We start from the raw sequence: 14,556 nt of genomic DNA, 5'->3' as shown, positions 1-14,556 counted from the left end.
GCCAGCTCAGTAACAAAAACAAGCTTTATGAATATTTTATGAGATATAGAGTGGCATCAGGTATAAAAAGTAAACTTTCCTTACTTGTTGAGTGTGCTCTTGCGTCCCTCTCTGTTTTTGAACCGATGCAGGCACACTGCACAGAACTGTGCAGCGTCGAGCTTCTCGAGTCACTTCAGTAAGGAGCGTTTTGATTGGTGGATCAAAAGCTCAACGCGATTGGCTGAACAGGCCATCCTTAAAAAAAAGTTACGCTTGAATCTCAGCTATTTTTAAATTGCAGGCTTATTAAAATAATGGGCGGGAAACTATAGAGATCCGATCAGTTATCCAGATGTGGAAGCCACTTGTTGACAAGTGTAAACGCGCTGTGTCCTGATTGTCTGAAGATCCGATCTGCTTGTTCGGATCACCGAGATCACATGTTAATGCCAAGTGTAAACGCACCCTATGACATATCGCTTATTGCTCCCTGAACTCACTTTGGATAAAACCGTCTGCTAAATGAGTAAATGTAAATTTACTTCTTCCCCATATAGTGGACTTAGCATTAGCTATATAGGGAATAGTGAATAAGTGAACAAGTGAGCGAATTCAGCAGCTCTATTAAAAGTCTGATGGGTTTACAGCAGCAGCTGATAGCAGGGTTGCCATATCTGTGTAACATTACGAGCCCAATGTCCATTCAAAGGTAGCTGAAAAACCGCAGACATGGCAACACGGTCTGGCGGTATCACCACAGCATGGCGCTATTGAGCCCGTGCTTCATCCTCTCGAATCTCGACTGACGTTAACTGTGAGCAGCTGTAATACTGACAGCTACATGTATACCATCAGCACAACAATTACTTCATGTTTACTCGAATAAAATGAACTCCAGGTGTCAGGAGACGTGAGAAAGAGGTTTGCTGAGGTTTCTTTTGGTCTTGTAGTGTAGTAAATGCGATGTACCAGTAGCGATATAGCTGTCTAAAGTAGCAGCTTAGCGCAGCATTGTTGTTTGCATCGCTAACGTTAGTTCAGTTTCATAGGGACTTTGTAGGAGCATAGAAAGGCTTGATAGAGCACCCCTCAGCAGCCTGAGAGAATCGTAAGTGCCGAAATTCACTCGTGTTTGTCTTGAGAAGACCTTTATTTGTGCCCGTGCATCAGTATGGGGATGTGTTTGCCATGTCTAAGCGGAGCTGAGGATGATGTGGTGGTCACACCAGACCCTGTAAGTAACGTTAGTGCAAAACATTAATTCATACACATAATTATGTTCATGCTTTCATGAAAGGGTTAACACGTCTTCTTCAAACATTTTGGAGCATCATGTTCATTCTGCAGCCAAAACATCACTACAGCTGACTGTGATGCCATAACTAAATTGGTTTGTCACGTCATAATAAACATTATTATTTGTTTTAAATTAAAGCAATATTTATTTCATTTTAAAAGCTCTCTTTAATTATAAAACAGACAAAGTACAAGTACAGTCAAAACTACAACAACACGTTTATATATTTTTTATTTAAAGGGGTCATATGACACTGCTAAAATGAATATTATCGTTTGTTTTAGATGTAAATGCAATGTGTATACTAGGGCTGGGCGATGTCTTTACATTCTTATCGATAATCGACTTTAAAGTCATCGCGATATCCGATAATATCGGGTGTGTTTGACTTCATGCAACGTCTGCGGATACGGACCGGGGAGAGAATTCGTTCCGGACCCACCAAGTGCCAAACAAACACGCACGCAGACACGCGTACACACACACACACACACGTCTGGTTTATTATCTCCGTGGGGACAGTCCATAGGCGTAATGTTTTTTATACTGTACAAACTGTATATTCTATCCCCTAACCCTACCCCTAAACCTAAAGATCATAGAAAATTATTTGCATTTTTAATTTAAAAAAAATATTGTTCTGTACAATTTATAAGCTTTTTTGTCCATGGGGACCTCAATTTTTGTCCCCACGGTGACACGAGTCCCCATGTGTTGGTGTGCATTCAGGTTTAGGTCCCCACCGGGATATAAAAACATGAACACAAACACAGGAGCTCCACACGCACAAACCAGTGTTGCAGTTACTTCTTTCATCAGGTAAAGCGTGTAGATAAACCATAGCTTTTATGCAGTAGAAAAATGTTGCAGGTGTCCTGAAATTTCATCCTACCCGTCAGATTATCCTACCAGGCATGCGCACATCAATGTTACGTCATTTTTTTGCGCTTTAAAATCATTCTACCTGTTTATGTTATACTGATACTGGAATATGATAGTGTATTTTTGTTGTTAAATCATTCTACATATTATTTAATACCCATAGAACAAATTGATTGGGTGTTGCGCTGTAGATTAATCCTACATGTTTCTTTTATGCTGGTAGAATAATCTGACAGGGTATTTACGATGTAAATTGATTTTATGTGTTTATTTTAAGATGGTAGGACTATCTGACAGGGTATTTTGCATTGTAAAATCATCCTACCTGTTTATTTTGTCAATGTGGTTTAGATTATATTAAGTTTTGCCCTGCGGTAGGAAAATCTGACAGGGTAGGACAATTCGAACACCGGTACAGGCCCTCGAGCGTGAGGTTTTGCTTTGCCGACGCAGCTCGTCTTTCTCATGGTCTATCTGTGCAGCGACCAGCAGAAAACAGCAGCACTTTCAACTGACCGAACAAAACAGCGCTTCCAAAATTCTGTCACTGTGACTGACAGCCTGGGCATATGAACATTAACGTTCATGCTAAAGCCTACATTGCATGATAATGTTATAATGCATATTTTCCATTATTATCAATTATCATCTGGTATCTGTCTGTTGTAATCGACATCGGGATATTTGCGAGACATCAGCGATATAAGATAACATCGTCACATCGCCCAGCCCTAGTGTATACACGATTTAAGGTAAAAAAAACCTGTATTTTCCCTTTTTGTATCTCCTCTTTGCCCCGCCTCTCTGAAACACGCAGATTTTTTACAGAGCTCATCGCTCTGAAAAGCGAGGTGTGCTACGATTGGCCTGTTAACCAGTGCGTAGTGATTGGTCGAATACTGCAAGCGTGTGACATAAATGTAACGCCTCTTACCATATTTGGAACATCAGGTTCCAAAGCAATTGTACTGACAGGTACGCCCACCTTACTTGCGTATACATTTGGGTGGCCTTAGTCAAATCATACCACGAACTGATGTAGATTTGTGGGGGTGTGGTTACACGAGGCATTTCAGGCAGGTCTGGGTGAGCATTCGCTTTTAGATAGAATGCATCTTTTGTTCCCACACTTAAATTTGACATTTAATACATGCACGGGCAACTTACAACACACCAAAGACACAGAAAAACATGTATTCGTGCCATTTGACCCCTTTAACTTTTTATTTGGGGACAGTGGACAGTGCCCCACCCCTTGTTTGTCACGTCATATTTACAAGTGAAATAGCACATTTAATACTCTCATACATACATATTACATTGCATTCTGGGATAAAGCGTTCAACGCAATGCTCTGTTATAAACATGACATTAAGTTGTTTATTACATTCGTCTAAAACAATAAACCAGTGTTAACCATGATGCTGTATAATATTTGCTTTTCATTTCACAGGAGACAAGAAGGAGACAGTTGGCAGATGCTGCAGAGAAGCGACAAAAAGAGGTACTACTGAAATGTGACCTAAATTAATTTGTTAATAGAAAATATAAAGCTGAGTTTTAGTTGCCTAATGCTGCCTAGATCACAAACATACTCCATGCAAGTATGTAGACATGAATATTTGGTCATTGCTTGGCAAGAACATGGTCATGGATTTAACTCAATCAAAGATTGACCCTGTTTATTTTCTTCATGCTCGTTTCTGGTCTCATTGGGGATGATTCATCAGTCCACACTATTCCAAAAATGTTAATCAAGAAACAAGAGGTTCAGTTGACTTCACAAGTCTTTCTTTATCTTTTCAACTTGTTGGTTCACTCTGGTCTGCGACAGTAAAAATTATGTTTTGCGATCTGAGACCTTCCGGGATTTAAAGATGTGTAACATGAAGCGTTTGTGTAATTGTGTAGGGTATGCCTCAGGTCTCTGTCCTGTTTGTTTATCTTTCAGATCATCATGCTTGTTTTCTCATGGGCTTCAAGACACTTAAAGTCAACCTCTCATGACCTTACAACTGTTATGAGAGGTTTAGAACTGTCTGTCTGCTCTCCATCTTTACCGCCTTTACTGTATGTGTTCAGTTCTTCTGCCCTTGAAGGATTTTCAGTATACCACATAGAAATAAACTATTAAGAGGCAGTGAAAGTCTCTGCTCTTTTCTCTCCTTTTGCATTTCATTTTTGTTTGCCCCTTGCAGTTTGGGATTCTTATTAAACTTTTGTTGTAACAGTGTAGTGATTTAAGTTTTATGATTGGTGGGCATTTTTACTGTCTCTTAGAAGATAATGGCAAATCGTAGGGCTAAAGCAGCACGGTAAGTAAACATCCTCATCTAGTGTCTCCACACTTCTGGAAGCATTCTACAGCTGCGTCACCATGACAACCATCTTCTGCAATGTCATACTGCTAAAATACTGTCATACTGATGTCATACTGCTTATTGATGCTAAGTGAGTCAAGAAGAACTGACTTAAAATCAAACTGCATTGGTTTATTTTGAAATCTTTTCAATGATTTATTGAAATGGAATCAATAATACAGATTTTATTGAGCTTGTGATGTCATAGTGGTTGGGATACAAAGTGTATGATGTCATCAGAGGCGAGTTGGTCAGAGCAGTTGTATTTCAAATTTGCACATTAAGGTCTTTGCACATACAGTCCGAAAGTTTCGTATGCGTTTTTTCGTATTTGGCTCTCGTTTGTACGGTGTCTCTGAATTGTTAAAAAAGGCCACTCAAAATGCTTGGCGGATGCGAAAAACACAGAAAATCGAACCCGGTCCGAATCTTTTTATGATGGACGAAAATATCGGAGGCAGTGTGTAAATGTGATTGACAACGTGAGGTCGTATTTATTTTTTAACGTGCGGAAATTTCGGACTCAATGTGCAATGGGCTTTACTCTTCACTTTTCCAGCATGTCTAAGGTGCACCATGATTTGGCATGTGAGCACTAAATAACGTTCAAATTATTCTTTAAAAATGTTTAATTCATATTGTATTATATTGTAAATTGCCTTTTGCATAAGAAATGATCAAGTGTTGTGAAATGAGGAGTATGGTATTGTAGCTGTATTTTATCTTCTCTGTGTAGACGACCCACAGAGGCATCAAAAACCCAGAAGCCTTGGAAAGGAAAAAGAAAAAACAGGAAGAAGTGGAGAAAGAGGCCATGAACTCGTTACCTTCTGGAGGCGGTGGGCTAAAGGTACCTCAAAAATATTTGTAATACATTTTTGATGAAGAGTAGTGTGGATATTATGTTGGTTTTGCATCGAATAATTCTGAAATGTTTTTTTTCTATCTTCAGTGGCAGCTTGGCTAACACAGGCTGAAGGGAGGATCAACCTTCATCTGCAGTATTTCCCACTGACTTGAGAGATTCTTGAAGCATTTCTGTCCTTGTTCTTGTTTTGAAGTGATGCTAGAAGAGGAGAGTGTAGAGACGAGCTTTTTTGCCAAGCTCTTAATCCTCCAGGCCTTCTGATTGGCCAGAGTGCATTCAGGCCACACCCCTTTAAATGCCAATATACGCTAACTAGCAATGAATGTGTTTTATGCAATCTATTCAGAATATAATTTATGTTCATCCATCATTTTTACACACCAACTGCTTTTATACCGAGGTGCTTTTAACATAAACCCTTAAATATACAAGACCTGAATGTTAGTATAATGTACATTTATTCAACAGAAAAGCATGTTGTTATAATTTACTCCATATTTAGCTATTTATTACACATACACCAGAGTGTTTACCAGAGTGCTTTGGTTGGAGGATCATAGCTTTATTGAGATGTTGCTTATTGCGTTTTGAGATTTGCTGTCGACTGTATAACATGTGGGAAATGATGTTTGATATTTAAAGTGGTGGATGAAGGATCTTATTTGAGTTGTGTGAGCACTTTCACTGCCCGTTGATTGTATACCTTGCTGTTTTCTGGAGTTGAATGTTTCTTATCAGATGGTCACTACGATTCTATCACACTTTCAAAAGGGTTGTACTGTTTTTGTCGAAAACATTACCTTGTTTTAACTCATCATATTTTTTCTGGGTTGTGCAGCTGTAACTTTAAACCCGACTTCAAGTCAAGCTAAGGCTCATGGAGTATCTCTTGTCAGTTACACTATGTAGCAGCTTAAGATATAGGAATGCTTGTGTGAAATATACAGTTCATACTGTATCTATAGATATTGAGCTTTTCATTATTGCTTTTTTGATAAAACTTATATTTCTTAAGCCTAAAACAGCTTAATATTTGTTACAGAGAAACACAGTTTTGCACCAAACGTATCAGTCAAAATAACTTCTACTGTATGGTTTCTTTCAAAATGTTTTGTTAAAGGAATGATTTACCCAAAAATAAAACTTTTGACATCATCTACTCACCCTCATGTTGTTTTAAAGCTGTTTGACTCACTTTCTTCATGAAACGCACACACACAAAGAAGATATTCTTTGGCCATTTTCAGTATTTATTTTTATTTGTAAAGAAGATTACCAGACTGGGATTTTTATAGTCACCCTAGGTCTCATAAAAGTAGCTGTGTCCAATTTGTGAATGAATCGATAATTGAATCAGATCCTTTTAGTGAATTAGTTAATCTGATTTACAAAACCATTGTGAATGATTGGTTCATAAATCAGTCTCATCCACTCACATTGACTGAAAGATCTGGTTGCTGGGTTTCATTTATTTTTGGTGACTTATTTCTTTTAACACAAATGCTGCATAACAAATGGCTGAATTGCAATGTTTGTGTTTACCAGTAGAGGGCTGCAGCACACTTCTGGATCACAAAGTGAGAAGCACAAAGGCAGAATGTCATTGCTTTAATGAAGATGTTAGTGTGTTGATTAAATGACATTTGAATGATGTTTTTACGTTTTTATTATTGGTTATAAAACTTTGGGATGCGAAGAAAGATCTTTGCTCTGTCTAATGTACTCAAACCTCATTGTAGCATATCAGATCAGATGCTGAACAACAGATGCTGAGCATTCGTCACGTTTTAGTCGTTTTTAATAGATAGTCCTTTTTTGGATAACCTGAATGAGACAAATTCAACAATGTGCTTTCATTATACGGCACTTATGGTCAATCACATTTTCCATTCTGATATTTGTTGCAAACATCAACTGAACTGACCGAGTCTAATACACACGACTGGATATTTTCATTAAAGAGCAGAATCCTTTAAACACATTGTGTGCACATCATAAACACAATTTAATACAAATACTACAATAAAGGCCAAAGAAGATTGTTTTATGACACCATAGAACAAAACATAACCCCAAACAAGTAAAAAACAACTGTATCATTAATATTGTTAGTAAAGCACAACAAACACCAAGACAGAAATGAATACTTGAATTCATCCAGCGATCAAGATTACTAAGCAATATAGTACTTCCTCGGTGAAAAAAAGCTTTCCCAGGGTAGAGGTCATATCATCTGAATGAGATGAAGAGCATCGTAAAAGAATAAAACTTCTGGATTCCAGTTCCAGACTCCAGTCCGATTGTATACACTGCATCAAACTAGCATTTTGCTTTAATTCTTGTATTACAGATTTTTCTCTGCAAACACAAACACTAGTTTCACAAGCCTGTTGAAATGTCCCTGTGGCGTCTACAAATAATGCTACAAATCACTGTTTGTCGGTCGTCGCAACATGTTTCTTTACTTCTTGCTTTTGTAGTGGGCCGCCACCACCAGGTAGCTGTCAGGCGTGAGGTCTCTGATGCTGGGAGATTTTCCCGTGATGGGCGATATCTTGCCTTCCACGCGAGAGATCTGGAGCATACGACACGGGTCGTGCTTCAGCAGATAGCTCTCGAACGTCTCCCAGCCTCCGCCAACACGCACCATCACGTGTTTATTGTGCAACATCTAGAGAGACAGAAAGAGATGCCATTCCTAACAAATACAGTACATGTCAACAACTACACTTAACAGAACGACTGACGGAGTCTGAAACAACACAAGTGGAAATGCTTCTACTGTAGATTCTGTATGCAGTTAAGGCACCTACACATGTGCGTCTGTTTCTGGTGTAATCCTGGCATTCAGACAAACTCATTTGGTGAAAAAAGTCACAGCCATTAAATCTTTTAACACTTCATGTGTCATTATCACACCCTTTTATTGGCTATCTGTCACCTTCGGTGCTAACTGTGGAAGTCTCTCTAGACAGAGAGCCGTGTCAGTCTCTGGAGTCTGAGGAGTGCAGAGGCCGGATTTGCTGTAAATTATTTTTTCACATCCGTACAGATTCCATGTACAGGTTTTAGTCAGGAAATCCACTGATGTTACTGCATGTTCAAACGCTTCTTTTCTGGTTGTAAATTTGATAATTAAGTTGCTTGATTATTGTAAAACTCCAGTCTCTACAGACATCTTCAGTCAATCAAACTGCATCAAATATTTACAGTATATATTATACTAAAAATGATGTCATCATTTACCAACCTTTTTTATCTTGTCATCATGAATGAAATGCCAAAGCAAGTTCAGGTGCAAGATGCATTATTGCAATAGTTACCAATAAATGCATTTATTGTTTTCTTATCATCTTGTTGCATTTAATATATTAGTTTACATCTTTTATATCTTTTATTATTTAGTATTTTCATAAGTTATTGTTACATTTTTTTTATCAGCATTTCATTAGTGTTTGGTCATTACACTTCTCAACACACTGAGTATTTAAAATGCAAAACTAACGCACTGTTTAATAAACACTTTGGTCAGTGTTGTTTTAGAACTTGCGAGATAGACCTGTATCTTTATCCAGAAAGTGTTCATTTTAACACCATGGCAACAAATCTCCCAACATGTTTTTGCTTCATGAAGCCACTACAACTTTTTTCATTTCTTGAGTGAAAATGAAACAACGTGATCAACATTGTGGTTAGGTATTGTCAGATCGTTTTAGCAAAAGGTTAATGCTTTTTAAAATGTTTTTAAGACTGTTATTTAATGGGATAGTTCACCTTCAAAATGAAAATTCTGTCATCATTTACTCACCCTGTCGTCATTTTTAACCTGTATGACTTTTTTCTTCTGCAGAACACAAAAGATATTTTGAAAAATGTTGGTAAAAGAAAACCGTTGGTCCCCATTGACTTGCATTGGTTTTGTGTCCATACAATAGAAGTCAATGGGGACCAATGGTTTTTGGTCATCAACGTTTTTCAAAATATCTTCTTTTGTGTTTTGCACAAGAAAGGTTAAAATGACAACAGCGTAAGTAAATGATTTTTTTATTTTGAAGGTAAACTATTCCTTTAATGAAAAGTTAATTAAAACATTTTGATAAAAAACTAAATATCATCATATATCATCAGACACAAATAAAAGAATACAAAGCAATCTAAAATCGAATCATCTGAAGAACTTATTATCTAAAATTAGATCTATTGTGAAAGACAGATATGTTTATGTTAAATGTTAATAAATCAAGTTTGCTATTATTTTGGGTTTCTTCCAGATGTTTGGTAGTTAATGCTGCAAAATGCTGCATGTGTTTGTGATCTCAAATACTGTTACATACTATATTTGGTTTTCATATATTTATAAAGCATTTTTAATCTACAATACATGATTAAAATAGTTTAAAAAAAATTTTAATTCATTCTGGGCTCAGTCACAGAGCTCAATGCTGCATAACACCCTTCACATAATAACAGTTAATGACAGTCCCAATAACAAGAGCCATTGAAATAATTCTGCTGTCTCTCATTCTTCCATTACAGCCTTTATCCCCACAGCCTTGAAAACACGCCACAAAAGAATGTTTCATAAACGGCGAGGAATTACAAAATGTCACCCCGACAGCTCACTGTAACCTTCCCCTGTGGGATAAAGAGCCATTGCCCACAGACGCACACACACACACACACACTCAAAAACAAATATACACTAAACAATAAACAACAGCAGAGAAATATCATACTGCGAGCTGCAGCTCATAACTCTCTGGGGGATTATATTAAAGATTCATAAAGCTCTTAGCAGGCTGATGGAGGGACATTCACAGGTCGGCTCCTCCAGATGGGTGTTTGTGTGGCCCTGGAGCAACAGATATAAGAGCAATCAGACTGTACAAGTCACCAGCAACACCACCCACCCGTCCCCCTCCCCCCCAACCACACACACACTCACTCATAATACAGGTCTGTGATGTTGAAGGTTATCTAAAGCGATCCCTCAATAGGGAATACACACAATCAATTTCTCCCATGCAGGAGCCCGGGGTTCACTGATACAGCAAAAATACACAGACACAAAGAAAAGAAAACAACAACACAATATAATAAACCATCAGAGCCGCGAGCATAGAAACGGTCTTTCTCAAAGACAAACACAAAAGGAATGTGTCCTTCAGACGCATTCATGGGATTCGTTCAATTCACTGGGAAGCGAACGAGTTGCTTTGGTTTTTGAGGAATTTGGGATGACTTACTGTAGCCTTGGTTACCAGGCAATACGTTTCAAGGCTGATGGAAACATTCCCTTCAAAATGATCAGAAAAGGAGTGGAGTTCTTGTTTCATTTATGACATTAGCCAACGATGCAGAAACAGAGAATCTCCTGTTTATCTACCAAATGTTCATACTTTATCAGTAAAAAAAAATATTGTGACTAAGTTAACACAGAACTATAATGTAACAGTCTAAGACCAGATTGAAAATGTGTTTTTTTGAACATCTAATGTACAAAAATTTTATGTGAACTAAATAAAGATATGCAGTATGCAAGTCTAAGACCCCCATGATTTGTTGCTTTAGCAAAGCTATAATGACGTATGATTATTTCTTAGTCTCTTTATTACAATTCAAGCAGAAAATACAGGAAATTTATAAGCAGTATTAAACACACACACGCACACGCACAGCACACACACACACACACACACACACACACACACACACACACACACACACGCACACACACACACGCTTTGGTTAACTATCCCCGTGGGGACAGTCCATAGGCGTAATGTTTTTATACTATATATACAACCTAAAGATCATAGAACACTTTTTGCATTTTTAGATTTGTAAAAAATATTGTTCTGTACAATTTATTAGCTTTTTTGCCCCTGGGGACCTCAATTTTGGTCCCCACGGTGACACGAGTCCCCGTGTGTTGGTGTGTATTCAGGTTTAGGTCCCCACCGGGATATACAAACATGAACACACACACACACACGCGCGCGCACGCACGCACGCACGCACGCACACACTAAAACAAATTCTGAAGAAAAAGGTTCGGATTGAATAAGGATCTAATATGACTTCTCTACACCTTATGACAGTCTGCCCAAAAGAGTTCAAAATGTGCCATATTCTTTGTTTGTATCTTAAAAAAGAGAAAAATAAATAAATATGAAGGATCATAAAAACAAAATGCTAGTAACAACTGCTGGTGGTGGCCTGAGACTTTTGCAGAGCACACTTTTTACTTTACTATATACAGTAAGTATGATATGGCAGGTTTTGTAATGCAACAGTCAATATACCCAGCAGTGATGACAAGTCATAGTGACAGGATTGTTTGCTCATTGTCATTGAAAGTGCAGTTATAATGTTAATCTATAGGGGGCAGCAGTAATACAGTGAAATACCCCAGGCCAAAGCATTTAAACAAACACTAATGCAATTCCCCATAGACAATGAAAATAATATAAACTGCTGTAAGTTATCAGGATAAATCACTGCAGTCCCTCTTTTAAACGAAGTTTCAAGAGAGTGGATTTATATTCATTGTGTAATGATGTGTGTTTTCTTTCAGCAAATCTTCTTTTATTTTGAAAGTGTTTTAGGAAATTAATTAATTTCTGAATTTTATGGTTTTTTTATATAAATTTCATGCAGACGGTTATTTTCTTTATATGGTACAAGGAAAGTTGTGCGTTTTCTAAAAAATGTTATATTTACATGTAAGTGATGTCACTGAAGTGCGCCATTGCGCTCTACTCTCTCTCTCAGTTCAGCCGGTGACTAGAGAGAGTCAGGTACAGTTCTGCATTGCTCTGTAACTATGTCAATAGTCAATATTGATTACGAATATGTTGAAAAGAGAGATTGTGTTCAAGTACATGATTCCTTGTTAATAATATAGCGTAGTCACAGAGTTTTATGAACGTGTCGTGTGGCCTAAACGTGTTTGGTTGTTATGGCGGCCTGCGCGCAAATTTAGAGCGCGAGTTTATAATGTTGTTATCGGTTCAATATACTTAATATCGGTGGATTGTATCTTTGAAAATGTTATTTGTCATGTTTAATGTGAAATGGGTGCGTGCAATTTTTATTTTACCCTGATATTGTGTCTAATTAGCCTTAACGGTGACTCAGAATTTATTAACTTGCAGTTTTGTGTTAATGGAGGATGGGGATTTATTTGTTTTGTCTCGTACATTCCTTAGCTGACAGACCATTGATCCGATGATGTGTGTGTGTGTCTCTTGTCTTCTGTTTAAATAAACTGCAGGTATGTTACCAGAAAACCACTATACGATCACATGACGAGACTGAATCCAGTTTCTTATTCGCAGTAGGGGTGGGCGGATCGATCTAAATATCGATAGTATCGATGCCAACACTGGTATTGGTATCAGATCGATACAATTGTAATTGAATCGATATTTTAATTTAAATATCTCACCTCTACGTTCATTATACTTTGCTCGTGTCTTCTACCTCTACAATCCTGAGCAAACGCTGCTTTCACATCCTGGCCCACTTTGCTACTCCTCCCCCTCCTGCTGCGATTCGTTGTTGTGTCGTCACGTGACTCACTGACACAACGCGCCGAGGAGCAGCGAACTGAGTGAGCGAAGCTGATAGCACATTGAATGAGAGATCCGGATGGCCGAGAGGAAGAGAAGCGTTGTGACTTCAATACATTAATAAAAAATATTGTCTAAAGAATTGATCATTCATTCACCTGAGAAACAATGACATACTGCTCACCCCTACACAAAAGTATTTTTTTTAAGTAAAAAGTATCGTATTGGTATTGGTATCGGCAATACTGACCCTATATGTATTTGGTATCGGATCGATACCAAATTTGCAGTATCGCCCACCACTAATTCGCAGCTTCGTATTAACGCTATCCTCTCCACCTTAAAAGACGCGACTCTTTAATTTTCCGGTTTCTTGTTCACGCTCAGTTTAGGGACCGTCTAGATTTTCTCTTATTCGCTTTTTTTGCTTTTGTGTCTAAAAAAGAGCAATGAACAGTTTCTAAATATTAACAACTGTGTGTGTGTGTGTGCGCGTGTGTGCGTGTTCATGTTTGTATATCCCGGTGGGGACCTAAACCTGAATACACGCCAACTCAATGGGGACTCGTGTCACCGTGGGGACCAAAATTGAGGTCCTCATGGGCAAAAAAGCTTATAAATTGTACAGAACGATATTTTTTTTAAATTAAAAATGCAAAAAGTTTTCTATGATCTTTAGGTTTAGGGGTTGGGTTAGGGGTAGGGGATAAAATATACAGTTTGTACAGTATAAAAAACATTATGCCTATGGACTGTCCCCACGGAGATAATAAACCAGACATGTGCGTGCGTGCCTCGATTTTCTCTTATTAGCTTTTTTTGCTTTTGTGTCTAGAAAAGAACAATGAACAGTTTCTAAATATTAATAACACTGTGCATGCGTGCGCGAAGAGAGGTTGCTATGCTGGCTGTCTGGTGCAGGCATAACAAGCCTGAGCTGAATACCCTTTGAGATGATAGTGGACTTCATGAGGAACCCTCATCACTCCCTCCCCTTACTATTCTCAATATCACTTTGGCTGAACAGATTAAATTATGTTTATGTTTGTAAAATGCACAGTATGAACCGTTTAATATGCAGTATTAACTGCAGTAATTAACTTATCCTCTTACATCTTATGTATTTATATGCTATGCATTTATGTTTTTGTTTTTTTCCTATTTTTTTGTTTGTGCGTGTGTACAGTTGGCAAATAAAGCTCGTTCTGATTCTGGTTTATAGTTATTATAGTTACACAAAGACAAAACGATATGACAACAGTTCAATTTACCATTCAATATACTAGTTATTGATTACATATGGTGATCTTGGCTAATTACATGCACTAATTACTTTACATTAAAATACAGGTTGACATTTCCACTCCAGCATTTTTAAATTATGGATCCATGAAGTTGGTATATGTGTCAATACTGTTCAATGAGACATTGCACTTATGGCCCATTTTGAGGGGCTTTATCTCAGTTGTCTTTGAGGGTGCTTTAAAAATGTCAAAGGTAGGTTATACCCAGTGTCCTTGGCTACCACCATGCAGAAAAGCAAACAGTTTTACTGTAGCATTTTAAAGTTATGGACCCATGAATATGGCATGC

At 37.8% G+C, this 14,556-nt stretch overlaps 2 protein-coding genes across 4 annotated transcripts in view; one reads left to right on the top strand and one right to left on the bottom strand.

Annotated features, from left to right (window-relative positions):
* Positions 1–776: 776 nt before the first annotated feature.
* On the top strand, positions 777–6,549 carry svip (small VCP interacting protein). The gene is made up of 4 exons (XM_057327056.1): positions 777–1,216; positions 3,615–3,665; positions 5,258–5,371; positions 5,474–6,549. Exons 1-4 carry the CDS (start codon positions 1,154–1,156, stop codon positions 5,486–5,488), a joined length of 243 nt encoding a protein of 80 aa, XP_057183039.1. The 5' UTR covers positions 777–1,153; the 3' UTR covers positions 5,489–6,549.
* A 234-nt stretch (positions 6,550–6,783) lies between these two features.
* LOC130549755 (growth arrest-specific protein 2) overlaps positions 6,784–14,556 on the bottom strand; it is a 60,595-nt gene continuing 52,822 nt past the window's right edge. For all 3 annotated transcript variants that reach the window (XM_057327067.1, XM_057327069.1, XM_057327068.1), the window contains one exon: positions 6,784–8,060. In XM_057327067.1, the coding sequence (XP_057183050.1) occupies positions 7,851–8,060 (210 nt within the window). In that variant the 3' untranslated portion in view covers positions 6,784–7,850. The remainder of the gene's footprint in view (positions 8,061–14,556) is intronic.

Source organism: Triplophysa rosa, unplaced genomic scaffold, assembly GCF_024868665.1.
Source record: "Triplophysa rosa unplaced genomic scaffold, Trosa_1v2 scaffold16_ERROPOS6745844, whole genome shotgun sequence".
Lineage (NCBI taxonomy): Eukaryota > Metazoa > Chordata > Actinopteri > Cypriniformes > Nemacheilidae > Triplophysa > Triplophysa rosa.
The sequence above is the reverse complement of the archived record's forward strand: the minus strand, read 5'-3'. Positions and strand labels throughout refer to the sequence as shown.

Bases quoted from the DNA above. Each gene is read 5' to 3' on its own strand.
- svip (XM_057327056.1), top strand. From the start codon at position 1,154: ATGGGGATGTGTTTGCCATGTCTAAGCGGAGCTGAGGATGATGTGGTG. The intron at 1,217-3,614 runs GTAAGTAACGTT...TTCATTTCACAG, and splicing joins TGGTGGTCACACCAGACCCT to GAGACAAGAAGGAGACAGTT. The intron at 3,666-5,257 runs GTACTACTGAAA...TTCTCTGTGTAG, and splicing joins CAGAGAAGCGACAAAAAGAG to ACGACCCACAGAGGCATCAA.